This window comes from Trematomus bernacchii, unplaced genomic scaffold (genome assembly GCF_902827165.1).
Source record: "Trematomus bernacchii unplaced genomic scaffold, fTreBer1.1, whole genome shotgun sequence".
Classification (NCBI taxonomy): domain Eukaryota; kingdom Metazoa; phylum Chordata; class Actinopteri; order Perciformes; family Nototheniidae; genus Trematomus; species Trematomus bernacchii.
The window spans coordinates 12761827-12788827 of NW_022987698.1; the positions used below are offsets into that span (position 1 = coordinate 12761827).

Sequence of the window (27001 nt, forward strand, 5' to 3'; positions counted from 1 at the left end):
GAGGAGAAAAAACATCTCTATTTCTGTTCTAGTACAGCACAATAATCACATATTGCTGCTTGGAAAAAATATTTCACAAAAGCAAAGAGGGGAAAAAAGCTAAAAATATATTTCCCTACAAAATGCTCTGAGTTTATAAAAGATACAGCATTTTGAGGCATTCGTTTTTGGTCGTACAAGTGGATTTGTCAGACTTCTAAGGCTTTGTACAGAAGATTTACCATTCTCAGGTGGAAATGGGAGATTACAGCGGGTACAAAATGCAGCTTTCTGCATTTCTTAGCAGTGTTGAGCTCCTGTGTGCCACCATGAAAGTGGGATTGTGACCAAGCAGAGGGAATTTGTTCTTCACTGAGAGGAACGCTGCGACTGGCAGGAGTCCACATTTATCTCTGGTTGACTAACACAGGTTAAGCATTGTGACACAGATCCGGATACAGGTCAGTGCAGGTATAGCATCCAATTGTTTCTGATGCGGTTTCATTCGAAATCCCCCTTCCCCTCCGGTGTATTGCATTAGACTTTCTCTCACTTCCTTTCGCTGTAGGTATCTTTGTGTGGGTGTCTCGGCGTGGGGGGTTATGTTTTCTGTTTGTGTGTGCACTTGTGTTTCCATGTCTGTGTGCATGTAAGTGTGTACGCCTTTCCATTGTGATGAATCCTACTATCCCAAAGGGATAGTAGGATTGTCCAAATAAATCATCTTCAGCTGGGCATCCACACCACACATGAGGGAAAACAAGAGGCACAGAAGGAGAAGAAAAAACACAAAGAGGTAGAGAAGTACATGAGCGGAATCAAAGAAAAGCATCAGGACAAAGATAAGATGACAGCGAGCGATGAAAGTAGGATTATTACACAAAGATGCAAAGAGGGAAACATTGCGATTCTAAATGAAGTCGTAGATATGCTGTATGGCCATCACTTTCCTTTGTTGTCGAACATTCAGTCAGGGGTATCTGTAGTGGGAGGAGAGCCAGAGGAAGGAATGAGGAGATGGGCAGACAGCTGCCAGCCGTATTTTGGAGGCCTGGGGGTGAAGGAAGACAGCCCCCATCACGCAGTTACCGTGTAATCAAGCCAAGATGACTCCTCAGCCAACTACTCTCTCTTTCTCCATCTCTTGCTCAGTAAAACTTGTTAGGACTAGTGTTGTCAATTGATAAAAAAATGCTTAACTGTCAATACAAATAATTAAAATATAGTATTGACTTGTATTTGGGAGGAGATTATAATGTGATATGAGTTATCAGTTTGAAGTCAGACAATTTATAGTAGTAGTAGTAGTAGTAGTATTCTTGGTTCCCCTTTTTTATTGAATGCACTATCTGTTCCTACAGTGGTGATCTAGTCTGCTATCTCCCACTCCTGTTCAACTTCAAGAAACTAGCGCTTGGTTTCGCAAATACCTTTTGTTCATTTTCACCACTTTTACGCAAACCAATGCAGTTGCCATTTGTCGTGGTTTAGGTGTGCCATTGCTCCTAGGTAGTTATGGTTCTTACTGATGTCTAGTGGTCTCTAGTCAGTGCAATACATGTAGCATGTAGCTTGTGCTAATGTATCCACGTTCTATGCCTTTTCATCGCCATGGAATTTATGGTAAACATCCGCGTTAGAACTACAGGAGGAAGTTTAGGTCAAATGCGTTAAGGTTTTCAGAATAATCCCAAGCGTTAACGTTGACACCCCAAGTTAAAACCTACACAGTGGGCCAGTAGTGTTGTGTATGTTCGTAGAGCCTCTGCATGTTCTCCTCTAATGATTACTTGCTTGATCAGGGCTGTGCTACCTGGGATTTATGCACCACTGTGGCTGGAATAAGGACCGGGCTGGCCAGATGTTGGATACACCTTTAACATTGAACTCTTTATTCTGAGCAGGGTTGCTGATTAGAGTTCCCCAATGCCTCCTGTCCTCTTGTGATCATGCGAGGACCTCTTTGCCCGGTCACTCCAGTATGGCCTGGTCTGACCAACAGCAGATGGCTGGGAATAAAGTTACGTAGCACTGAACATCAGTTAATCTTGGTGCATTTACTATCACAGTGTCACGATGTCATTTGATTATACACAAGGTAAGCATTTTGCAATGTATTTGATCTGCAAAGTGAAGGGAGAAAAAGCATGTAACATGAGTGGAATTAAAGAGGCCCTATTAGGCTTTTGGGGTTTTCCCATTCCTGTAGCGTGTACATAGGTTGTTGTGCATATAAATGGTCTGCAAAGGCTACAATCCCAAAGCCAGAGGGAGTTTCCCTCCCACTCCCCCTGCCTGAAACGCCTCAATCGGTGTCCTTTGTTCACTTCTGTGACGTAATGACATCACCACGTACCACTTGCGCTTCTATTGGCTAGCGCTCCAATAAATTGTAGTTGTTTTGCTAAGGGGCGGGACATTTCCGACACATCATAAGTGGATGACCAATCACAACAGAGCCGGCCAGCTAACCATATCAGAGCAGACTGGGCTCTGGTTTCAGACAGAGGTTGAAAAGAGGTGCTGCAGCACAGGAAGTATGTGAGAAATTAAGAGCTTTTTGAGCATTAAAGTAAGTGAACATGTCACAGTTGAGGCAGAAAATGCCAATATGAACCTTGAAGCAAGCATTATATATCCTCTTTAGGAAAGAAAGAAGTCATGTGTTAAATAAAACCAATTGATTTTAATGCTCACCGGACGGTTGATTGGTACACGAGGTCTTCACGCCTGCGGTAGTCCTCCATGTGAGAGTAATTGGTGTTAAACATAGCATCGTAGGTGAAGATTTTCTGCTTGATGGTCCCTCCATCTGTGACCTGTGAAGCAAAAAAGAGAGAGAATTAATAAGATGATTCGTCTAATGATGGATGGGACAGGGTCTACCCTTTCTCCCCCCTTGAGCTTCTCCTACATATAAACTGTTGTCTCCTGCCTGCAGATATCTCATTGATTCATTTGCAGCCATGATAAGCTCATCCCTTACAATGTCTGAAGGCAAAGGGATTGAAAACATGCTGACATGATAGCATCAGCAAGACAGTCTCTTCGGCAGCCGTTGGTATGTGTTCGAGCAGATGGTTAAGTCTTAATGAAGACTGACACGGAGCGTGTTATGTATGTGTCAAGTAGTCTGCTTTCTGCGGAGGTAATGGCTTGTGACGAGATACTGCAGAGGTAGGTGGAAAGGATATTCAAAACACTGGTCTCATCTTCTTCTTTTTTTTCGTGTATGGCAGATGATGGAGTAGTTCTTTCCTTTCTAATATTCACAGGAGTGTTAAAGTCACTTAGCATTTGAATGACTATGATTTCTCCTCTCCTCAGAATCCACAGACACATAAATGAAAAAGGGTGACAGGATTTTAATGGAGCCACTAATGCTGCTTTGAAGAAGGAAATTGTTGGTGGGCCGGGGATCCTTCTTTCGCCTGCCAGTGAAGATGCAATCGTCCTGATCCAATCCAATCCCTTCAGTGAGGTAAACAACGCCAAAGCAATTCATGATATGTAAAATCTACACATCAGGAGACAAAGTCGCATTGTTTTTTAAATGATAAGAAAAATATTGTTCCGTGTGAACACGGGGTAACTCATATAACCTATTGCCTCTGGAGGAAGCACACTGCCTCAGGCTTAGTGTGCTGAGTAGTACTGCATAGGGAGATGCTAAGACAACCGGAACAGGAGCAAAGAAAGTTCTTTGAATATGTTTCATAAGTTAAGAAAAACAAGAAGGTCAAGATGCGTTCTTTCAATGCTTTTTCTGAAGCATTCCTCCACTTGAGAATATTAAACTTAAAGTGGACCTATCATGCTATATTTGAATAATATAGTGTAGGACCATACCTATATAAGGCATATTTATACCTTTTTTTTTTCAAAATTCCAAACAGATCATGCATTTTAGCCATGCCTCATTTTGCTCAATTTGAAAATGTTTAGCTCTGTTTTTGCAAGGGCAGATTCTGTGAGAACAGCACCATCTACAGGTCTGGCATATGTACTACAGCGTCTCCAGCGCTTTCGAACGGCAATGGCCGTGGCTGTCTCCTCCTGATTGGTGGAGTTGGCCCAATAGCCGTAGCGCCACTGTCCTGACGTCAGGACAGTGTTCAAATCTGGATCAGTTTTTATCAGATCCGCTGCAGCCCCTTTTTTAGAGATTTGGGTATGGAGGAAAATAGAGAGGGTTGTGTTTTCTGACACTTGGTGAGTTCCCTGGAACACCGGGGACACATATTCATGTATAAAAGACGTACAAAAGTGCATTTTGCATGATAGGTCCCCTTTAAGTCTCATAATTTGGCAAGAAAAAATAAAGTGTTGGCACCCGGGGTATTGTAGCCATCTGTTCATTTTTAGTACACAAATAGTTCACACCATCGCTCGATGTAGACACCAGGCAATGATTTGGCTACATTTTAAGATGCAGAACAGGGAAATGAAACAGGAAAAGGGTCGGCCTCTAAAAGCAAAGCCATGTTTAGAAATTGTGCTTTCCTAGCACCTCGGCTTTTGCCACCACTTACAGTAATGGACCTTTTAGAAACAACCATGTAGGGAGTCAAGAGACGTTTCTGTCTGATATGGCTGTTGAACATGACAGGGCTTCAAAATAAAAGCACTTTTAACTTGTGTGATGTATGACACCTGCATGGAAAGCTGAAAGGCAGCATATTTTTTACTGGATAAATGATGATATGTCACTGAGACATTAGTACTGTATGGGACAGGCATTTATAAAGACAAATTATGCAGCACAACTGTCAATTAAATTGGAATGGTTCATTTCCATTTACTTGCTTCTATTTTTTCGATTCCACACAGAAAGAGTGCTTCTGTTGGAAACATTTGCAGAAACACATCTGTTTTGTTCCCTTTCAGTCTGAGTTTTGTTTTGTTGATGTACAATATATTTTTCTCTAACCCTAACCTTAACCTTTGATCCACCCAAAGGCTTTCACTGGAACTTGTACGTCAAGTCAAACAATGTTTTCTTCAGGAAGCAGCTGTTGAAACCGTGACGTATGCCATTTTCGATACCAGTTCTAGAAAACAATATCAATCAAATATAAAACACAACACCAGATGTAACTAGGACACTAAGGAAACCATGCACACAAATCATCGTGTGGCAAAGGCTCTGCTAAAGCTGCATTTATGCAACAGAAAAGCCAACGTTGCATGATGCACGTGTGTGTGTGCACATTCTGCAAATAAACAGTAGCCTTCCAGCTGACCTAAAGCAGCCACTGAAGTGTTCCGCCCTCAGGCTACACTGGCTGTGAACAACTGACTGTGTGCCTTTACATATGGCTGACACATATCATACATTTTGGTTCAACAACATCTCAGCTTGTTAGCAGGTTTTTAGTCACCTTAATAACACATCTTGCAAAAGGCTCGCTATTACATTTATTGATACAAAGATATGACATGCAAAATGTACTTTGGGCTTGTTGTTTATTTAGGCTGCTGTGAGAAACCCAACAAAATAAAAAAAAGGAAACAGCCAGGGAGTTACATATTAAGCCATTTTGCCTAAAGAACACATGCAATTATCCCATTGACCTTTATACAAGCGCCAGCATTAGTTCCTCTGAGATGTGTACTACATCACTCCTGTTAGAGCTACTCTTCTGACATGGCCTAACACGATGGCCCCAAGGTATTTGTTCAAAGTCCACACGTGGTTAGTGGTCAGGTCTCAGATGACACGGACCTTACATAAGTCTGACCTGATGTACTGTATGTGTGTGAGCTAAACACTAAATCCAATAACCTTGGCAGCTCACTATGACAGATTTTCTATCATTGCAGCAGACCTCTAAGATGTTGCATTTCTTCTTAAAAAAACGACTGACTGACCCAGTGTAAGGTAGAGGTAATTTCCCGGACAGATCCTATTATTCAAAGTAAGTGAATCCTTCTTTCTGATAGCAGTAATATAACTGGGTAGTCAGTGTGAGCTTTTAGCAGTTCTGAAAAAGACAAAAGCGTTGCAGAGAAAGAAAGTTAAAAATCATTACCAAAAACCAGGAGAAAAAGACGTTTAATGTTTAATTTCCAAGTGATGTCATGGAAGTGTATTAGAAAATTACCACAGCCATGAAGAAGATTTAAAGAAGATAGAAGAGTTTGTGGATAACCGCTTCAAAAGGAAATGGATATTTGTAGTGTTTTGAGGAATTCATTAGATTAATCATTAGCTCAGATCAAAGGAAGAGTAAATGTGGCATTCACATTATCATCATTTTAAAGTCATTTGTTTCCCATCGACAGGGAAAGAGAACGCACATTGCTTTACGGAATAAAGACATGACTGTGCTTATTTGCTAAAGTGTGTCTAATTTAAGCAATGGTTGACAAATCCCGAGCAACGAAGCTCACTCCCCCTCAATACAAACACATTGCAGTTGAATTACAAGAGGGTTTCAAAGCTTTTCAAACCAATGCAGAAATGATCTCCGAGCCCTGAAGTACCGAGGTGAGTTGGAGACATTGTGTAGCCGTCTCGTCTTTCACAGCCCGTCTAATCCAACAAGCATTACAACTGCCTACATCCTCTCTCTGAAAAACCCTGTGGATAATGCAGGTGTCAGATTTCTGGTCGTCCGGGAGCTATAAGGACCAGAGAGGAGATTTCTGCCTCAGACAGGTCATCTCTGTGTCACCCTCTCTTTATCTATCCCCCCTTAATGATTTCACCTCTTAATTAAGAGTGACCCGTTAACCCCTGTGTAATAAATCTGAAAAAATCTACACATCAGTGGATGTCTCCCTATCCCCACAAGGGGACCGGTTTGTGGTATAAATTACTGACTGAGAGGAATAGAAAAGGGATGAGAGTGGGAGGGGAAAAAGAGAGCCAAACTGTGCCAAAACGGCTGTACAAGAGAGAGGGCAAGAGGGAGATGAATACTCTTTGATTGCAGAAAAGCACCGTTGGGGAAGCAACGCTTTGCTACAACTGCTTTGTTGAATCCAGGCCATGCAATTCATATGAGGCACAGAGGCACCAAAACCCCTCCAACACGACCATCTGGAGATATAAAGAGGCAGGCATGGGTGCAGACAGTGAGCTACACCTCGCCCGTCTGCATTGTAGCAGATAGTGGGTATTGGCTGAGGGAGTAGCCAGCACGCGAAAGAGCAGTCCACGACAGGTTGCTGAGTTTGAGGGGGAGTTTGAAGGTGTTTAAAAACAGGCTCCTCATGCACTGAAAACACTGAAATGTTGACTTTAATTAAATGTATTATGTCAACAGATTTAACATAACTGTATTAAGTTAGTTGAAAGCAATAATATCAAGTTATTTTAGGTTTAACTTAATAGTATTGCTTTTATTTAACTTAAAAACATTGATATTTGTTGACATAATACCAGTGGTGAACCGTCAGGGCCTTCAAGGTATTCAGAAAATACCCTGAAACACTCAGATAAAAAAACAAAAATTGATTAATTATATAAATAAAATGGTATAACATGTAAATAAAATGAATAAATTAGAATCGTATGTGCGTCGTTGATCTGTAATATTACAGTGTTAGGTTGAATTGTTTGTCTTTCTCGGTCCATGCACGACGCATTTCAGTGGTTTTGTGTTAGAAGAAAAATGTATCAGATATTTTTCTGGGTCTCTGGGTAGAATATCCTTCAACCAAGGTATTCTGTATCCTTGATAGAATGCCCTGGCCGTTGCACTGAATGAGAGCGTACGTTTGGATTGACAGATTGCTCAACCAATCATATATTGATTTGTAGCCAATGGGCGTATTCTTTCAGAGTTTCCCTCGGTTCCAGGGTACTCAGTCTAGAAGGCCCGTTAGTTCACTGCCTCGAGGCAGAGGATCTAGATCAATGCGACGTAGCAATTCATTTGCCGTTTCATTGTTTTTAACGTTGAAATGGAAACAGGTCAAGATGCATTTTGTTTCCACACACTTGTTGAATGGTTCGTTAATGTCTTAGTAAGCGTTGTTGTGCATTTAAATCTGACTAGATAGCGGGTGTGTGTCTACAGAAGGTCCAGTAGTGATAGACACGGTTCGCCACTGCATAACACATTTCATTAAAGTCAACTTAGATTTTTCAGTGTAGATTCAGTTTGTGATGCACATTTCAAACAACTCAGAAAACCGTCAAATCTGTGAAATATTCCCCACGCTCCAGCACACAAAAAACACTAAAAGAACATTAAAAAACCTTAACAACAAACTTTTTTTCTTAAAAGATATTGTTGAGTTTTTGTCTACTGATGACAATTTCAGGTTCAGTGTTTCAATATGGTGGTCTGCAGTTCAACAAGTATAACACATACTAGGTTCAACTTAATATTATTGCTTTCAACCAATACAGTTTTGTACTGTACTGTACTACTCATTAAAGTCAATGTTTCAGTTTTTTCAGTGTGAGACGTGATAATACCAAGGCGAAGGGGGCCCCTGTATCCTTCCTTGCCCTGCCAGCTGAGCTAACTCTCTACTGATGTTGCCTATTATGGGGGTCAAGTTAGGCCTGGGTCTCAGGGTTTAACCAAAGCCCTCCTCCCTCCGCCTGTCTGGGGTGGGACTATTTATAGGCTGCAGCTGCATCAGCAGCCACTGGAGTCAATTCAGCTAATACACTGCAGGCCAACTGTGAGAGATTCAACCTGAATCCTGCTTCATCATTTCACAGAAAGTCACTACAGCAAGCCTTTCTTGAAAGTATTTCTCACGCTGGTTAACAAAAGAGATGAAATATGAAATGCATGACAACTATAAAGATATTCTAACCTGCAGGACCTCATGGCGTTAATGTTATGCTAAGATAGGGTTGAGTAATAACAGTAAGTTCTTCACGTGGTGTCTTACAAGTAGATGATAATGGGGTTTGAAGAATTCTTATTTCACTAGTACTCTTTGTGATCTGAATCTACATGTCTAACCCCTTCTGTAACGGCCCCTACACACGGCGGCGTGCGTTGACGCTTCAACGCTTCTGCCCATTCACTTTGAATGGGGTGACGTCACGATTCACCGAACTGCATTCTGGGAGCAAAGCGCAGCTTTTCTCGCGGTGCTCGCTGCAAAAGTAGAGCAATGTTCTACTTTTGAAGCTGAGGCGGAGGCGTCAGCCAATCAAATCCCGCGTATGCAAATCTGACAGTTCAAGCGCTAGCCAATCAAACCGCATGTATGCTGAGAGAGCCAGACCGCAGTTCATTTCCTCAAATGCCAAAAAATGGAGGAGAAAATAATCGTAGCGGTAGGGAATCACCCGGTGCTTTCAGTCCCTGTTCACCTACCGGGATACAAACCGGAGGAGCCAGGCATGGAGGGAGGTGGCAGAGACAGTGGGTGAAACTGGTAGGTTTTCGCCTGTTTGGGGAGTTTATATCCAGTGTACTTCGTTTGAATGGACAGCACGCATAGGTAGTATATTTAGCCAATGTTGCATAAAATAGCACCATAGACATTAATGTCTAAAAATCGCTTTTTAGACATTAATGTCTATGGTGAGATTCATACACGGGAGCCTTTTTAAAGCCTTTTTACCCCGCTGCAAACAGAAACCCCCCCCCTTCCCATCACAAACTTTACACAGACCCCCCCTTCCAATTATCAACTCCTGTCTTGTTTCCGCAAACTCTTGTGTCCTGCGGCAGCTAAACGTTTTGCAAGCCCCCGTTCGTTTAGTACCCAAAATAATAGACATCGCTTTTTCCAGCTGACAAACCCGACTTTCTGGTCACTTCTTCAATTGTCCAGCCCTTGGGGAGAGACACGGGAGATTCATGTGATTGGTTGTTGGTCGCGTTGCTCGCGTAAACTCCCCAAGCTCAAGACACGCCCACCGCCAAGCGGCAACGCACGCCGCCGTGTGTAGGCTGCGTAAGTGAACAGCAGCATGGCGCTCAAATAATATCCTAATGAGATTTATTCCCATTCAGTCGCTCATTTAAAGACTTAGATGAGCAGCAACAAAAGAGATGATCAGAGCATTGTCACGAACCAGCTTGGCACTTTTCTTCATATCCATGCTAATTTCCCTAATATTATTATCTCACAAAGTCTCTTCTGGAGAAAGGGCGAATCATTGGGACGCATTGTCTTACTTATAAAATGGTATAATTGCTGTTTGCAAGGATAAATTACATCTCAAAATAGAACGGAGCGTGCAAAGCGTGTACACTTGACATACCATAACTTTGACTTTTAATATTGTTGTTTGGACTCATGAAGTGAAATAACAATGAATACTTTCTCTATGTGTTTGCTTATCATTTCGAGCACACTTTGTGAATTGTAAAGTCTCTTCAGGTCCGTGTTGAAAACCAATTGATGCCTATCCTGTAACCAATGAAAGTTGATGAAAAAGTACACAAGCAAGAAGAACATCACATCTTTTCAAAATTAAATAGGTCTTAGAGCAATGGGCCTTTCCATTCCATTACATTCAGATGAACAACAAGCTATCTCTGAGGTACTGTAAAAAAAACAAAAAACAGCAGTGCCCACGGAGATATGCAGTATGAGATTGGTAAGGGAGGAACAACAATAATGCCCTGTTGAGGTTGGATATGAAATTCGCTATCATTGCTTTTATGGAGCACAAAGCATTATATAGTAGCGACAATAGGGGAGAAAGTGTTGCAAAGTGCTGTACCCCAAAAAAAAGAGCAATAAAACAAACAGAATAGGATGCAGCAGGATAAAAGTGCATCGTGTATTAACTTTATTAGTCTGCAGCACTTAGAGCTGCCAAGTGTAACTAGGGGGAACGCTGAGGTGTTGATATGGAGTGCCTGCTGACTGAGGAGGTCCGTAAGTGATGGCTGTGTCTGTGCTGCGTAATGTTGATCTTCATTCAGTAAGCAGATCCAGCCGCATCGGTGGCCCTGCCTCTTAACCTGTGCGTTTACTGCTCTGCATGCTGTGCTCCCCTACCAGCTGCTGAGTGACAGAGGACTTAGTTAAAGGGATTTCATGCTTCAAATGACAGGCTCCTCTCCTCCCTCTGTCTGTCACCACTCTCAGTGGGGGACTGCGGTTAATTCGGGCTGGTAGCAAACATGTACCGTATCTTTGATGCTCGGATCCGCTCATCGTACAATGCCATGCTAATTTAAACGGATGCCGGTGAAGTGGGTTGAGAAAATTGGTTCAAAATTTGACAGGAATGAACGATGATGGTGACCTCTTTTTAGTTTTTGTTCAATGTTATGGAAATCTATGACTTTTTTTGAGTCCTTAGGTTCATGTTCAGGTTCAGTTCAGGTTCGTACCCATAGGTAGATTTGGTTTGCAGTTAAAAGATGAGGTATCCATTGTGACTCATGTTTTAAACAACACAGAAAACAGACAGATCTTTCAAATGTACCCCAGGCTCAAGCACACAAAAACCACTAGAACAAACACACATTAAAAAACCGTAACAACAAAAACAAAGCTAAAAAATTCTACATTATTTCCCCAAATATATAGTGTTTATATCAGTTAATGTGGTGTTCAAATGTTTCTATCTAATAAGGCAATTTTATTTCAGTGTGTCTATGTGGTGGTGGTCAGTTCAACAAGTTTTCAGTGCCATCTCCTGCACACTCATTGTGGGACAGCCACATAACAGTGGACATTTTCCCTGGCCCGTTATTGGTGTCACATGCTCCCGCTCTGCTGTCAGGCATTTTCATTCCAATATTATAGAGTACAAACAGGTTGTGATTGGCTGCTGCTGGAACTGCCAGATTACATACACGGATTAGAGCTTGGCTTCATGAAAACTGTGCCACCAACAGGAAGAGACCAGCTGCATTCAGCTGCATTCAGCTGCACCCTGGAGGTAGCAGGGTGAGGGTCAGCCACAGCCAGGGTATAAATTCAGGCAGTTAAGCGTTATGCAAGCGTGTTATATAAAGCCATCTGAGACAAGGCCATCCAGAGACGGTTATTACGGCTGTCATTCTGATGAAGACAGGCTGCCTGTTGGCTGACAGTAAGGAGGTGATGAGATCAAAGCAGGTCAGTCCTGTTGGAGTCTGCTGATCTACAGGTCTATGGTTATTATTTAGTTACTATATATAGTAGGGCAACACAGCCTAGTCACACACAGGTTTAAGAAACAAGATGAAACAGGGCTCATTCTTTCTGAATGAAATTTAAGTGGTGCTACATTTTAGAACAAAAATCATGTGTTACTGGCATGGCCTCCCGCTCATATTCCAAGAGCGGCTTGGAAAACCAGTGCGGGGAATCACTCATCTACCTCAACAATTACCATTGAGATGCCCTTAAGCAATGCTCTTCTAAACAAATTGCTCATTGAAACTGATTAGCTAACAAAAGAAATATGTTCTGGGCAGCTCTCTGTAAAAGCTAGCCATTTCAGAAGCATCAATGCTAACAGTGGCGCAGCTAAAAAGGACTATGAATGCCTGATGGTTGAAAAAGAGGAAGTGTAGAAGTGCATTGTATCTTCTTAAAGAGTAAATTAAAATACTTTTCTCAAAGAAAACAAAGAAAATGGAAAATGAACAATACACAATCATGCAGTAGACAATCAAACAGCACGAGAAACAGAATAAAGTATCCAATTATTGCAAACTTTAGAGGCAGAAGCACATGGATTGCATAACAACAGCAATTACTGGCATACAATGTAAAACAGTGTCGATTTATCACAGTTCCATCAAGGACGTGCAGGTAATGAGATGCAGCTCCAGGAGAGGAACATCATTGTGGGCACTTGTCCTTAATCTGTTTGATCAATGTGCATTAAGTGACTCGACATTCACACCTTCCACTGACAATGTCTTTATCAGACTCCTGGCAGGCTGAACAAGGACTGTAGGACACAGAAGGAGACACTTCATGTTTCATTGATGAGAAGAAAAAAACCAAAGGATATTAAAAAATGTAACCGTCAAGTCCTTTTAGAAGACCGGCACATTTCTATCATTAAATAATAAACCCTACACATTATATATTTCTTAACAAAAGCAATATAGAATTATGGGTTTGGGTTAGATGCCTGACAAGTTCTGTGGTTAACACAAGCTTAAGGGATTTTTACATTTTGTTCTAGGACATAACCAGTGTCGGCGCCAGAGATTTTCTTTTGGGGGTGCTGTGGGATAGCTTGACGTTTCATAGAGGTTGCTCAAACATTTAGGGTTTCCCATTAATGCACCGGGTGCTACAGTGGAATGTTCTACTGCAACACTCCCCACACGCACATACATACACAGTACACCTGCGACTGTATGAGGCTCGATAATCAGCTCACGGCATATAGGTGTAAGCAGGGGTAAAGTGCAATTTTTTATAAGTGGGGAGTGGACCTAATATCCTCTAGGGGGGTCCGGGGGCATGCTCCCCCGGGAAGATTTTTTTTTTTAAATGTTGAAGTTAAATGCATCAATCTGGTGCACTTTGAGAGCAATATTAAGAGATCTATGGATACATCTCTCAACATCCATATGAAACAGAACTGTAAACAGATTTACTTTTTCTTTATGGATATTTTACAAATCACTCCCCTTTTAAACTGTATTCTTGTTTTACTTTCATATAGTATTTTATACCTGTTTTTCATTTAGTCTCTTATTGTTTTCTAACTATAATGATGAAGGTTTGCCTCGGAAATAATTGTTTACATAAATGGTGACCAAACCGTTTGAGACCCACTGAGATAATTTAGACTAAAGTCAACTATCTAAACACTCAGAGAGTCCTTTAGCTCACCTGAGCCTCTCAGTCTGAGAGGAGGACTTTCCCTTCACCTTGTTCTAGAAACATCTCCTTATATCCGTTAGTGCAGCTAGCTAACCAGATGCTAACAACGCGGTCCCTGCTGGCACCGGTGCGCGCTCTCTCTCTCGCTCGCTAAATCACACTAAATAAAAGCTTTTAAACATCCCCTAAAAAAGGCTGTTGCTTACAATTCACTAAATCAGACTGCAGAGTCTGCAGAGTCTACCAAATGTGGTAAAACTAATTTACTTTTCGGTGGAGATGAAGTATTGCAAGCGTCGAGAAGTTATGAGATAGCCTAACTTCTAGCATTTAAGCTACACAAATCAAATAAAAGTTATAAAAAAAATGTAAAGTAATTGTGAACATTATTTTGTTAGAGAAAATAACATCCAAATAAAGTAAAAAAAAAATAGTTTTCTTCTTTTTTTTTGACAGAGCTTGTTTTCTCCAAATAAACCACAATATAATGGAGAAATCCTATTGGCTTTAAGTCGTTTCTGTGAAAATGGAACACAGGCGTGACCACTGTTAGCATGCATCTACACAGCATAATTAGCATATTAGCATAATTCAGTCAGAGTGTAATGTATGTAACACAATGCATGTGCCTCAGGTTGCATGACTATACATATATCTGTTTTACCATCCATCTGACCTCCAGGCTACAGCAGCCTTACTTCACCCCAAGCCACTTTTCCCATTACTGTACATGCATGTTTCTTTATTAGGCAAATTATAACATTGAAACAAATAAGGATGACTGTTCTCCAAACGTATTATGCATTATGTCAAAGTTAATACAAGCATGAAACACAAGCTGTGTGGCGGCAAGTAATTAAGTGGCTGCATACAGTATGTGAGTTATACTTGCTGAATGTGGGGATGATGGTCGTGTAAAGTTTAGAGAAGTGGAATGAGTAACGCTGTCCTCCTTCTCAACAACTTACATTGAAATAAAGCTGTGCAACTCATAATTGTTAAGTGGAATTTGTCGTTGGTTATCAGTTATTCTAGCAGCAGCTAATTAATGGTGATGGTGTATGTGTGGAACTTTTATTGCCACAAAATCCTCAAGGCAATTCCTACACGTCATTGAGTTACTGTATGAGTCAAAAAGCTGGTTACAAGAAAGCTACTGTGCAATTATGATGTGAGCAATCTGTTGAAAACAAGAAATATGCCAACACAAGTGTGACTGGTTCCAAAATTGTTAAAGAAGGTTAAAGAGGACATATTATGCTCATGTCACGTTCATATTTGTATTGTGTGCTTCTACTGTGACATATTTACATGCTTTAATGTTCAAAAAGGTCTTTATTTTTTCTCATACTGCCTGTGCTGCAGCACCTCTTTTCACCCACTGTCTGAAAGAGAAGAGAAACTCCCTCTGGAGGGAACTTTGGGATTTTGGCCTTTGGAGACCATTTACATGCACACAAACCTACGTATATAAGAGTTTGGGATAATTCACTTTCAGTGAACAAATATTACCATTAACAAAAAAAAACATTATTAGTAGCACTAAGATTTCCTTTTAACAATTTTTTCTTGCAGTTTATATAATGTTGTATACAATGTTTGAATATTTAGAATTGATAACCAAATGACTATAGTTTCGGAAAAATGTATAAACAAATATGTATTTGTATTAATGGTATATAGTTTCCTTAACCATCCAACTGGTTATATATTGTTAATCACTGTTTTTTGTATCCACCTATGTTTAATTATGTTTCGTAAACAATTTCTTAAAGGTTAACAAATTATTCATTAATCATTACCAAATAATACAAATACTTTATAGGAATTCCAGTGTGTAAAACAATAAACCTAAAATGTAATTGTTGTTGTGATAACACTTGGTATTATACACATTGTGTAATTTTATTGTAACGTTAATGCAATTGCTACTCTTAAAGGTTAAGTCGCAGTATATAAGACATGAAGTCATACTTTCATATACAGTAACACAAATGAATGATAGAACTGAAGAAAAATAACATTGGTAATAATTAATCAAAACTATTAATGATTATTTTGTTGTTTGATCAAATATTATAGAGTTGACTATTCAATATGGTAAACAGTATTACCATGTTTTTGTTTTTATTATCTGTGTAAAAAAAACAGCTTTGATTCCCAAACCAACATTAGTACAACCTTTCTGCCGTATACTTATAAAAACCACAGATGGGTTTTAGATCACAAGGGCATACAAGTTGGATAACAGATGGTCTTAAAAGACATCAGGGCCGCTGTGGACATAACCAGTCTGCATACGTTTGCAGCTTCACACTTCTCTCCACCCCTCGCCACCTTTTCTTTTTATTCCATATCCTCCACATTACTGCAGCCACCATCTGCATCTGCCGGCTGATGGATATATGGGGAGTGTTCTTCAGCGCATAAATCATACAGCAGATCGTGAGCACACAACAGAATGCTAATTTGGCAGAATGCTAAAATAGACAAAAGGTTTTTGTTTTCTCCATAAATCTTATGAGTGAGTTTATTATTATGACGCATTTTCTGTCTTCATTCTGTGAAATGTATCAGTGGAACATAAATTGCTTGAAAGCTGAAATTCACATACTGCAGGATAAGGTGATAGATACAGTAGAACAAACTAAACGATTGATTTCAACTACAATAACTTTAGATTCCTCGTAGTTATAGAGGACATAGTATGCTAATTTCATGGTTCATATTTGTATTTTGTGCCTCTACTGTGACATGTTTACATTACACTTTGTATTTGTATTTTGTATTATATGTGCTCACATGTATTCATCAAGGCAACACAGCATTATGAAAGGTTAAGTGGAATAATGTACATGTTTCGACCAAATATTTCAATCTTCTGTGCAAATCCCTGGAATACAGTATGTCTCTGAGTTGGTCGAAACATCCATCTGTCTGTACGGCGCACAGCATAGGGCTCATTTCATGCTTAAATACAATTTTCTAATCCTTAATGTGGCATGGGCCCTTTTTCCATTTTTAATAAGACATGCTTGAGTTAATTCAAGGAAGCAGACAGTGGCTCGTATTATTTACTCCTAATGCTTGTTTCCAGGGTGACTTTGTCTCCTCATTCAACTGAGCTAAGTACTGAGGAACAAAAATGATAATTTAATATCAAATCCTTCTATTTTTCTCATTTAGTCTACACGACTAATCGCATGTTCCACTGCTTTATCTTTTTTGTCTTGATGTGTGTACAGCACAGACAGGATTTAGCAGTATCCTGAGACCTATTTGTACTAGAAACTCTTAATTCATACCCCGACTTAGATACAAAACTTGTGACTAAACATCAATTAAGTACTTAAAACACTGTGGAGTACTAAACTTCTGCCAAACATCTGTTTCATTGCCGCCAGTCAGACATTCATGATTTTCAAAACACAAATCTTTAATTAAAGCATAAACATCTTTGATACATTTACAACCTTTAATTCCTCCAGTTTATGCCTACTCTTTGAGAGCGCCAACACATTTCCCCCCCCAAGGGCCGTTCTTTGAGATAGGAGCCGTCCACTTCACAAATGTTGACCTCATTTTTCACAAATCAGGTGTTAGTTGGCAGGCAGAGGACAGAAAAAATACCAGAGAAAAATATTTTACATTAAGCCAAATCCTAACATCAAAATAAGGGGAACATTGATCATTTACATATCAATTTTTTGTAATTAAAAAAGCATTTGTTTACCTTAAACCGCAAAAGACTGAGCATTTTACCTCCTCCGGTTCCCTCGTCTCGAAGTCAATGGTTTATTGAACATGTTTGTGGTTAGAAGTCTGAAAAAAGGTCTGCGTTTAACATAAGCTGAAGAGATTTGCACTTTTTGTTCCACGATATTAAATACGTCGAGGCAGCCCTTGTGGTGCTAACTCCTGGGTCTGGACTAAAACAAATATGACATCACTGCACCACTCTTTTTGGAGCAGGTGTGGACCGGTAAGTCAGTCAGCAGCCCGGCTAAGGAAGACTTAGTTTTTTCTTAACTGATTGTGAGTTTGGGTGAATACAACCCTGGCTGGTTAATTTATTTATTTTATTTTTTATTTAGCCTTTATTTATACAGGTGTAAAATCTCATTGAGACACAAGGTCTCATTTGCAAGAGAGACCTGTCAGTGGTAACACTACCACACAAAGTTACAGACAGACAGGACACTAAACACAGAGGCAACAATAAAATACAACATAACCGACTCTGTTTTGTATTGCTCACCACTTTTCTCTGTTATTTGCCCAATCCTGTAACACTGTCTGAATGAAACCTCAGCTGTGTGTTTAATATGATACAGTGTAGTTTAGTTAGTACCCATTAGGGAATGGCAGACATATCCTGCTATGCGAAACAACAACATGCTGATTGATTAATTGATTGGAGGAAGAAGAAAACATTACTTCATCGTAAACAAAAGGTCAAATGGAGGAGTAGTGCAGGAACCTATACATAATGTGTCTATTAGCAGGGACATCATGCATTCACAGCAGAGGCCAATTATTTGTTAAAGAGCTTTAAATGAATCCGTGCTTTGCCAAAGTGTACCCCCCCAAACACACACACACAACCACTTCAGCCTGAGATAAATATCCCTCCAGCCATTTAAATGAAGAGTTGTTGCATATCAAAATATTATTAGCAGTTTTAATTACGATATAAATGTATTCCCCTTTGGGAATGTTGACACCAGCTCTGTTGACATAAAAGGGTCTCCAATGTGATAACCGCTCGTTTTCCCAGGCAACACATTGGTTCCCCTTTTCCCTGGTGTGGTATCAAACAGGGAAGATATAGTGGTCTGACTTTAATTTGCTCCAAGGGTAAAATATCTGATCCTCTTAAAAAAAACACTCGTCTATATGGACAATTTGCTAGTAAAGTCAGGGAGTCAGTGTCTTGCTAAACAACAGTGAAGCAGGCAGCTAAAACCAAGCAGTGCCTTTCCGTGGCTCATTATCAGCGGTTACATAAAGTCTCGTGGTTATGACTGCGTGAACTGAAGTGTGATTAATTAACCATTTTCTTTTAAAACATATGAGAGGCATTAAGATGTGAACATATGCATTATTCACATGAAAAAAGTCTGGAAAAAGACAGTCAAATTGTGTGCAGCATCATTGCTTTTCCTGCTTCTAGTAAACACTGTTTCAATCGCAGATTCAACCAATTTGCTTGTTTAAGTTGGTCGCCATACAGCAAAGGTGTTCACTCCTCCCTGCCTGGAGTCCTTTGTTTACTTCCGACATCACTATAGTGACATCACTATGTAACACTCACGCTTCTATTGGCTAGCACTCCAACACATTGTACGTGATGGGCTGAGGGACATTTCGGACACGTCTCTGTCAGCAGTTGTGTCTGTGTTTGCCTGAAACTATGCATGATCAGATGATCACACAAAATGAGAGCCTTAATGTCTAAGTTAATATGAGCCAATATGTCTATGGAATCAAATGTAATACTTCTCTTTACTTCTGCATGTAGCTAATGCTAAATATCCTTAGTTAATTAGCGAGCATAAGCATTAAATAAACTCAAATATTTCATATTCAATTGTTTATTATTTTGTTTATGATTAATGCTTTGTCCATTTTTTGGGGGGAGAGTCAATACTTCTATTATTTGACCGGTTGGTTGTAATATGGAAAAGGAAAAACGTGTTAAGGTAGAAAGAGTTGTAAATGTTGCTATTATAACCATGTGTACACATACAGCAGTGAAGTATGTCACATTCCAAACAAACATCCCAAAACAAAGATAAGAAACTGAAGTATATAAAGAATGGTTAAAACGTGTCAGCAGAAGCCAAGGTATCCAGGTATGTACTCCCTCCCTTTAAAAAGACATTCATTCTATAACTGCACACTTTTCTTCTGATTCGAAGCAAGAGCAAAGGCCAGTTGGCTTTTCTCTAGTGTGTATCTCCTACCAGCGTCTGTAAAACATCAGGCTGATAAAACTGAAAAGGGCCTGCCTTATTTCCCACTTCCCATAGGGCCAGGTGGCCAAAGACACCTCTTGCCCCGATCAGCTCCTGCGATAACCTGGCTTGTGATGTTGGGTACTCAGCGGACGATAAGAGCATGGGAAATGATGCCCCGGGTTCCAGAAGTGTATATCATTGCCTTGCATCATTCTCTGTGCCGTGATGGACACAGGAGCCAGACCCAGAGTGCCTCTCAATGTGAGGCGTCTGGACAGAACAACTAATCAGACAAGACTTGGGAGACTAGTTGCCCATTTGATCTCTGTCCTTTTCCTTCTGGGCACATTCCCCTCGCAATGAGCCATCAGCTGCCCTAATGACGAACACCAGATCCATCTCAGCTCGGCGGCGCTGTACAAAGCACTTTGTGAGGTAGAATATCCCTCAAAAGCTCACTGCCTTCCAGCTTTTGTACTCGCTGCACACAACTGATATCTGCAGTCCAAGGAGGCACATTCATTAGCGTTAGTTCATCTTAAAAGGGAGCCGGGTCTTTTGAGTCACCAAAGACAATGGTTTCCAATTAGAGAAGAGGAAGCTTGGGAAAAACAATGCCAGCGTGTCAAGGCATAACATGTTTACTTGCTTGTAGCGATGAAGAAAGAGACCACAGCCTCGCCACGCAAACGGGAGAAGAGTGCCAGTGCCAACAAGACCTTGTTATCGTCTGGGGACTAAAGCATTATAAAGCGTGTTTGAAGGAGCTTTTGGTCATCTGGTGAGTGCTGAGGGATTTCAAGGCTGTGTGATAAAGCAACATTGGCTAATGAAGCAGCAGACGATAATACCATGACAGAGAGGAAGCTGGGTGCAGCGGAACATCTCTCGTCTTTCTTTCCCTCTCCCCCCTTTCCAAAAAATCTCTTCTCATTAGTTTGTTTCCTTGTGTTGCGCACATCGCTTCAAGTCTGCTGCAAGCATGAGCTGTCAAACACGTGTGGAAGAAAACACGATTGTTTCCTTACTAAAAGATGCCTTGGGAAAATATTTTAGTGTACATTGGAATCACAGACTGCCGGTGCAAAAGCCTAAACAAGGCACCGGGGGAAACAAAACTAAGTGGTATTTTCTTTTCTTTTTCATCACAGAGGTTAGGATCTGGGGTCCTACAAAAGCAGCTGATGTTTCTTTTATGGAGGTCATTGTTAATTGCGTGATGGAAGTACTTAGTTCTCTTTTTGCAGAGCTAGGGAATTTAATGGTTTACAGTGCCAGTCTGGAACATTTGAGCTATTTGTTAACAATAATGTAGTGCAAGCCATTAGGAATGCTTGTGGCTAAAAGCTATTTTATTACCACTGGTAGTTGAGCCTATTCATACAGTAGGTGTTGTTCAACTTTGGTGTGGAGTTAATGTGTGCTTGATCAGATGTGTGTGAGAACAAAAAAAAACACACTAAATGTAACATGGCGCTTTTGTCATACAGCATTACTTCTATAATAAAAGCAACTAATATGGGTACTTTCCCTCTACGTTATTGCCACGCCCTTTTTGGATGAAAACATTCTCTGTCATTTGACTGGCGGTAAATACAGATTCTGAAGTGTTTCACTATACCCATCAAAACATTTAGAATACTTTGCATTTGTTCATCTTCAAGGAACCCAATTATACGAAGGTCAGTCAGTTAAACAATGTCATTGTAGATCGATGATCGGCGTCAATATGTAGTTACATTAAAAGCAATAGAGGATCAATATCCTGTCAGTCTGCAGCTGGACAGGTGGCAGGCAGCAGGTCTACACTTAAACTGGTATGTGTTTGGCATGTCAGTGTTTTGTATTTTAATGCAGATTATAGCACTACATTGACGATTGACGTTCAAATCATTAGCATCATAATGTATCTGTGATGAAATGTTTTCCACAGACTTACATTTATTCACTGACAGGGTCCCGTGGTTAATGATTTCTGTCCTTTCTATGGATGGCCTAATTCCACAGATACTTTATTATATCTATTTGCTCTCATCTATGGTCAACTTGTTGAGAAAATACCTCATACTGTACTTCCGTTGACAGCCCTTACACAGCTATATACTTGGTTTAAGTGAAAGGCAGAAAAGGAAGGTACTGTTTTCAATGTCATGCATTTTTTCTGGCCTTTCAGATTCCTGACCTTTGTCAGCAGAAGAAGAAATGCTTTGAAAGCAAAGAAAATAAATCTTCCCCTATTTTGTGGCTTTCTGTATTAGACACCTTGGTATTTTTGCCAACTATACAAGTATTTATGTTTGATGAAAGAAAAAAACAGAAAGAAGGAAAGAGCTGCAGGATAGGAGTGCCCACAGTTTCACTGGTAGCTCATTTCACTTAGCACAGTATTCTACATATGCATATTATAGTATGCAGGGATGGAACTGACGTATCAAGACGTTGCAGCAAATGCGAGGCAGCCTGGGAGACTTGAAGAAGGGTTGAATCTGGGTTTGTGCAACATTGATGGATCCAATCAGATGTTTTTATCTTTTGAAAAAGTGTCCCAGTAGAGATGTTTACAAAGGACAGCTGGTGTCAGAGCACTCTATCAATGCATCACAGCTGCTTTACAATTCAGTTTATCTCTCCGTCACTGTTCTCAGCTCAATTTATCAGCGCGTTCGTTTGAGCTGTACATTCAGTGCATGTTCCCGATAGCGGGAGTAAATGGCTTGCCTCAGAGATATCTTAACAGCTTTCAAAAGATGCATAAAGAAACCCTGTGACAGATTTATCTAATGCCATAAATTCTAACTGGTTTTTATGTATCCCTGCCTTTTATGTGCCCATTTGAGCGGTGTAATTGAACCAGTAAACAAGGGGACATTTTAAATACCTGATCTGCAGTGGTAAGACACTCTACTGCATGTGAATCAACTTGTCACTCGGTCATTTTAAATCAAACTGATTCATTTATTTGTTTAAACAGAGTGAAGGCATGATTTACACTTTAAATAGAGGTTATGCATATATTTATCCCACAAATCATACTGGGACAGAAAAGATGGGTGGAAATGAACTACAACGTGCTTACAAACAGTTACTAAAGTGCTGGAGTTAAGAACATTTTGAAGTACTTTTCTTGGGAATTTAAATGTTATGTTTCTTCCTACTTCTTTTAAGAGGGACATATTGTGCTTGTCACTCCAATGAAATAATTTGAATAATGAATTAACCCTGTTACTTGCAGATAACTAAGTGAATCTATTACTGCAGATGGAAAATTAATAAAACAAAATAAGTTAATGAAAAACAACTAATTGTGCACTAAATTAAACCACCCAACTGCATGAATATGACTAAAACAAGCACTATCAAAGCCATCTGCAACATTAAAAAGCATATTAGATGTAACTGCATATTCATTAATAATTAATTCAAGTAATTTCTATTATATTTTATAATAATGGAAAAACTTAAGTGCCCAATTGGATTGTACTTTAATTGTATTCTGTAAGTATATACTTAGGGGTGTAGTTCTGACGGAGAGCACCAGAACGCCGCTCCGGCACTTCAGAAATGTCAGTACCCATAAGGAGCCGTACACATGCCGCAGTTTTTGCGTGGCTGTGTCTTTAGTTGAAAGCCCAGTGGCGATCTGTTCATCTGTCATACTGATCATACAGTCAATAACTTTGTTGTTATTAGCATCTGGTTAGCTAGCTATGCTAACGAATATAAGAAGCTTTTTCTACAACCAGTGAGGTAAAGGCACATCTTTATATGATCATTATAGTTATAAAAAAATAAGAGAATAAAGTAAAGGTATAACATACTATATGACAGTAAAAAAAAGTTGTTATTAATAAACAAGAATAGAGTTTAAAAGGAGAGTGATTTGTAAAATATCCATAAAGAAAAAGAAAATCTGCTTACAGTTCTGTTTGATATGGGTGTTGAGAGATGTATCCATAGATCTCCTAATGTTGCTCTCAAAGTGCACCAGATTGATGCTTTTAACTTCAACATTTAAAAAAAGAATGCCCCCCGGACCCCCCTAGAGGAGGTTAGGTCCCCCCCCCTCACTTAAATCATGTCCACATGGATAGGAAACTAAACACATTTGCACACATCTTGTGTCCATATCTTTCTGTTGTGGTGGTCATGCCACACCGTGCACGTGCATGCATACGTGAGTCATGGTAAGATATCTGGATTAAGAGGTTGCTTTTTCTTTGCACAGCATGAAAGAAATGCGAAATGAATGGGCTGTGAGTTTAGTATTTTTAAGCAGAGGTCAATAATTTGTACGGCCCTCGGAGGATGTTGAAAAAATTGAAAAGGCCCTTGAGAGGAAAAAGGTTCCCCACCCCTCCTGTAGTGTGTACATTGGTTTTTGTGCATGTTAATGGTTTCCAAAAGCTAAAATCCAAAGTCCCCTTCAGATGGACGTTTCTCTCCCACACTCTCATTTGAATTGGCACACTCTGTCCTCTCCTTTTCAAAGAAAGACACACTGTACAGTGTGCTTTGTTGTGGCTGAATTAAACCCATTTGATAGTCTTGATATTTGCTGTGTATTTCGCAGAGCAGCACTGAAAGCAATCAGGAGCCCGGTCCGCCGAGTCGACCATCTCTGGAAGTCTATCTGCGAGTGATTTACCGCTCGAGTGTACATGTCAGGACAGCTGCGTCAGGGTTGCGTCAAACAAGATTAGAACATGTAGCTTTTAATTGAGAATACCCCTGCGATGGCATTCTCACGGAAGCCTGGCAAGCTTCTCTTCATAATAACATGCTTCACGCTGTCTCTGCTGATTATTTCAGCGAGGTCAAAAATATCTACAGCAAAACAGGCAGTCGATCGGACATGCCAGGCTTATCGGGATCTTGTTTTCCATCAACATGCTTGAATGTTGAGCTCTTAGAAGATAACCTGACAGGATATACAGACACACACCTGCATGAATTGTTTAAGAACCGGAAATGCAACATTGATAGATGGCTCGCATGCAGGCTGTGGTCCGTCAGCTGTCTCACTGCTAGGGACAGTTTTGGCTTTGATTTCTGTGGTCTTTGCACTGTGGCGGTGCTCGCTCTGCTGTGACTGGGTCAACAGGGGGAGCTTTAGTAAGCTTTTTTGTTAACAAATTAGGGCTATGTTAAAACAAAATGCAAATAATTTAAACATGTTTGTCAGATGGTGCTTTTTCAATACAAAAAAAAAGAAAGGATTATATTTTGCATTATGCTGCCTGGCTCAGAATGTCTCAGGAAAAGGGTTTACCCAAACCATAAAATCCCAGCTGAGATGCAGGCCTCCAAATGCAGCCCAGTATCACAGCTTTCTCTATAATTATGAGGAAGACCCAAGATGAAAGGGAGCTCTTGGACTTTTATCATATTTTAAAGGCGATACCTCTGAAGTTTAAATGAGAATAAGATATAAAAGCCTTCAGTCTATTGTTGTTAAGGATAAACTGTGACAATGGGAAAAAGCCCCAAAAATAAAGATATCATAAAATGGAGCAGACGCTTTTGTGGTTGCATGGAGAGCTCATTATCTCAATTACAATTAATAGAAGCACTTGCAATAACGATTCGTAATTCTCTACATACATTGGCTGTTGTCACACAAATATGCCTACTATGTAAGGGTTTTTAAAAGAACAGTGTGTTGAAGAGACAGACTGTTGTTTTGTATGCTGGGTGCATCATCCAGACTCTGACAACTTCATTAACATTATAAAATGCTTCAGTTGGCAATGTCCTAAATCTCCTTATTTATTATTAAAGAAATATAATCTCAGAGGCTGTCATGGCATTTTACAAAACTGTATTTTCCAGTTGATTGTAACTGGAAACAATTAATGTCCATTATTATTTATGCCATAAAGACTCAAGGGTGTTACACTCTCCAACTCCAGCTGGTTTCACCACCAGTTAGTTTGAGATTTGGGCTTTACATATTGTTGACAGGGGTAATAGCCTGTTAAATCTAACTACAGAGTAAAACTCTTAATATGATAGAAATGCAGCCTGTGATACGGAGGCCAGTAGAAAACGGCTCAAAACACTTAAATTAGGAGAAACACGTTAAAAATGATGCTAATATAAAATCACAAATGTGCCAAATCACATGCAAAATAAACATGTTCACCAACTTGAGAACACATGGGCAGCATTTACAAAATATGAATTTGACCTTGTATTTGCAGCGTTTGGTTATTCAACAATGTTATGTATGGTTTTTTAAACTGCAGCACGTTTCTCCTAATGGATATGATTTGGGCAGTTGTAACACATGTTCACCTGTCGGCCACCGTACTCTGACGCTCTAAAGCAGCAGCAATCAGAAATGCTACGGTCCTTTTTTTTACAACTGAATAGAAAAGGAAAGAACAAAATAACTCCCCACAGCTTTGCGAATCCAAAATCAGGGCCTTGAAACAAGCTTTTATCTTAACTAGGACACCTCAAAGTAATTTCACTCTAGGGGGGATGAACTTTACTTATCACTAACAGCAGGAATTGTCATCCTTATTCATTGCACACTTTCATACTTTAAACTAACAGAGCCTTTCTGTTCAGGTATGTGCACCAGTGGAACAAACTGATCTATACCTTTAGATTACTGCTGTACAAAATGCCGTAGTTACTGTGATGTTCTACATCTGCAAACATATGAAACCGTCAAGGAACATGAAATCCCCTGTAGACTACCATGTACTGCTTGATGCTGTGCCATGCTTTGATCCTTTTCTTCCCTGATTCATCTTGGTGCAGGTTGCAGTATGATTCAGTTTCTTTTGTATTAGCACCCAATTAGACCGTCTAGCTACGTGTACTTGACCCTGCAGTAAACTTAGCTGGGAGGAATAAAAAAGGCTATCTATCTTTACCCATCCATCCATATTATAACAAATATATGGCTTTTAATGCTTATAACCGCAGCAGCATAAGCCTTTCAGGGGGAGAATATGTAAGTGGCTTTGTCAATACTCCAGTTTGTTTAATGGAGCCACTAACGTAACACTTTGCGTGTGTGGCTTATTGATCAGCGTCCACCACACATGTGCTGCATCAGCAGGGGACACAGAGACCATGGAAATCTAAATTACACAGATACCTCTTTTGGCTTTTGATTCTAAATGGAGGGATCACAGCTGGATGAAGTGGGATTAAACAAAGTGTTGCTTTTGTAAATCAGAGGGTATTGGAGCCAAAAGTGCACGCAGTCCCTAGAATGTACAATAGTAACTGCCTTAGAGAGGCCTTATTATGCTTTTTGGGGTTGTTTACTAATTAAGAGTAAAGCTATAATTACATTTTAAAGGTGCCCTATTATGCATGTTGTGGTT

The 27001-nt window shown here is 40.0% G+C and overlaps 1 protein-coding gene across 2 annotated transcripts in view; it reads right to left on the reverse strand.

The window, feature by feature from the left end:
• igsf21a (immunoglobin superfamily, member 21a) overlaps positions 1 to 27001 on the reverse strand; it is a 219373-nt gene that overhangs the window by 103624 nt on the left and 88748 nt on the right. For both annotated transcript variants that reach the window (XM_034138627.1, XM_034138625.1), the window contains exon 3: positions 2677 to 2798. In XM_034138627.1, the coding sequence (XP_033994518.1) occupies positions 2677 to 2798 (122 nt within the window). The remainder of the gene's footprint in view (positions 1 to 2676; positions 2799 to 27001) is intronic.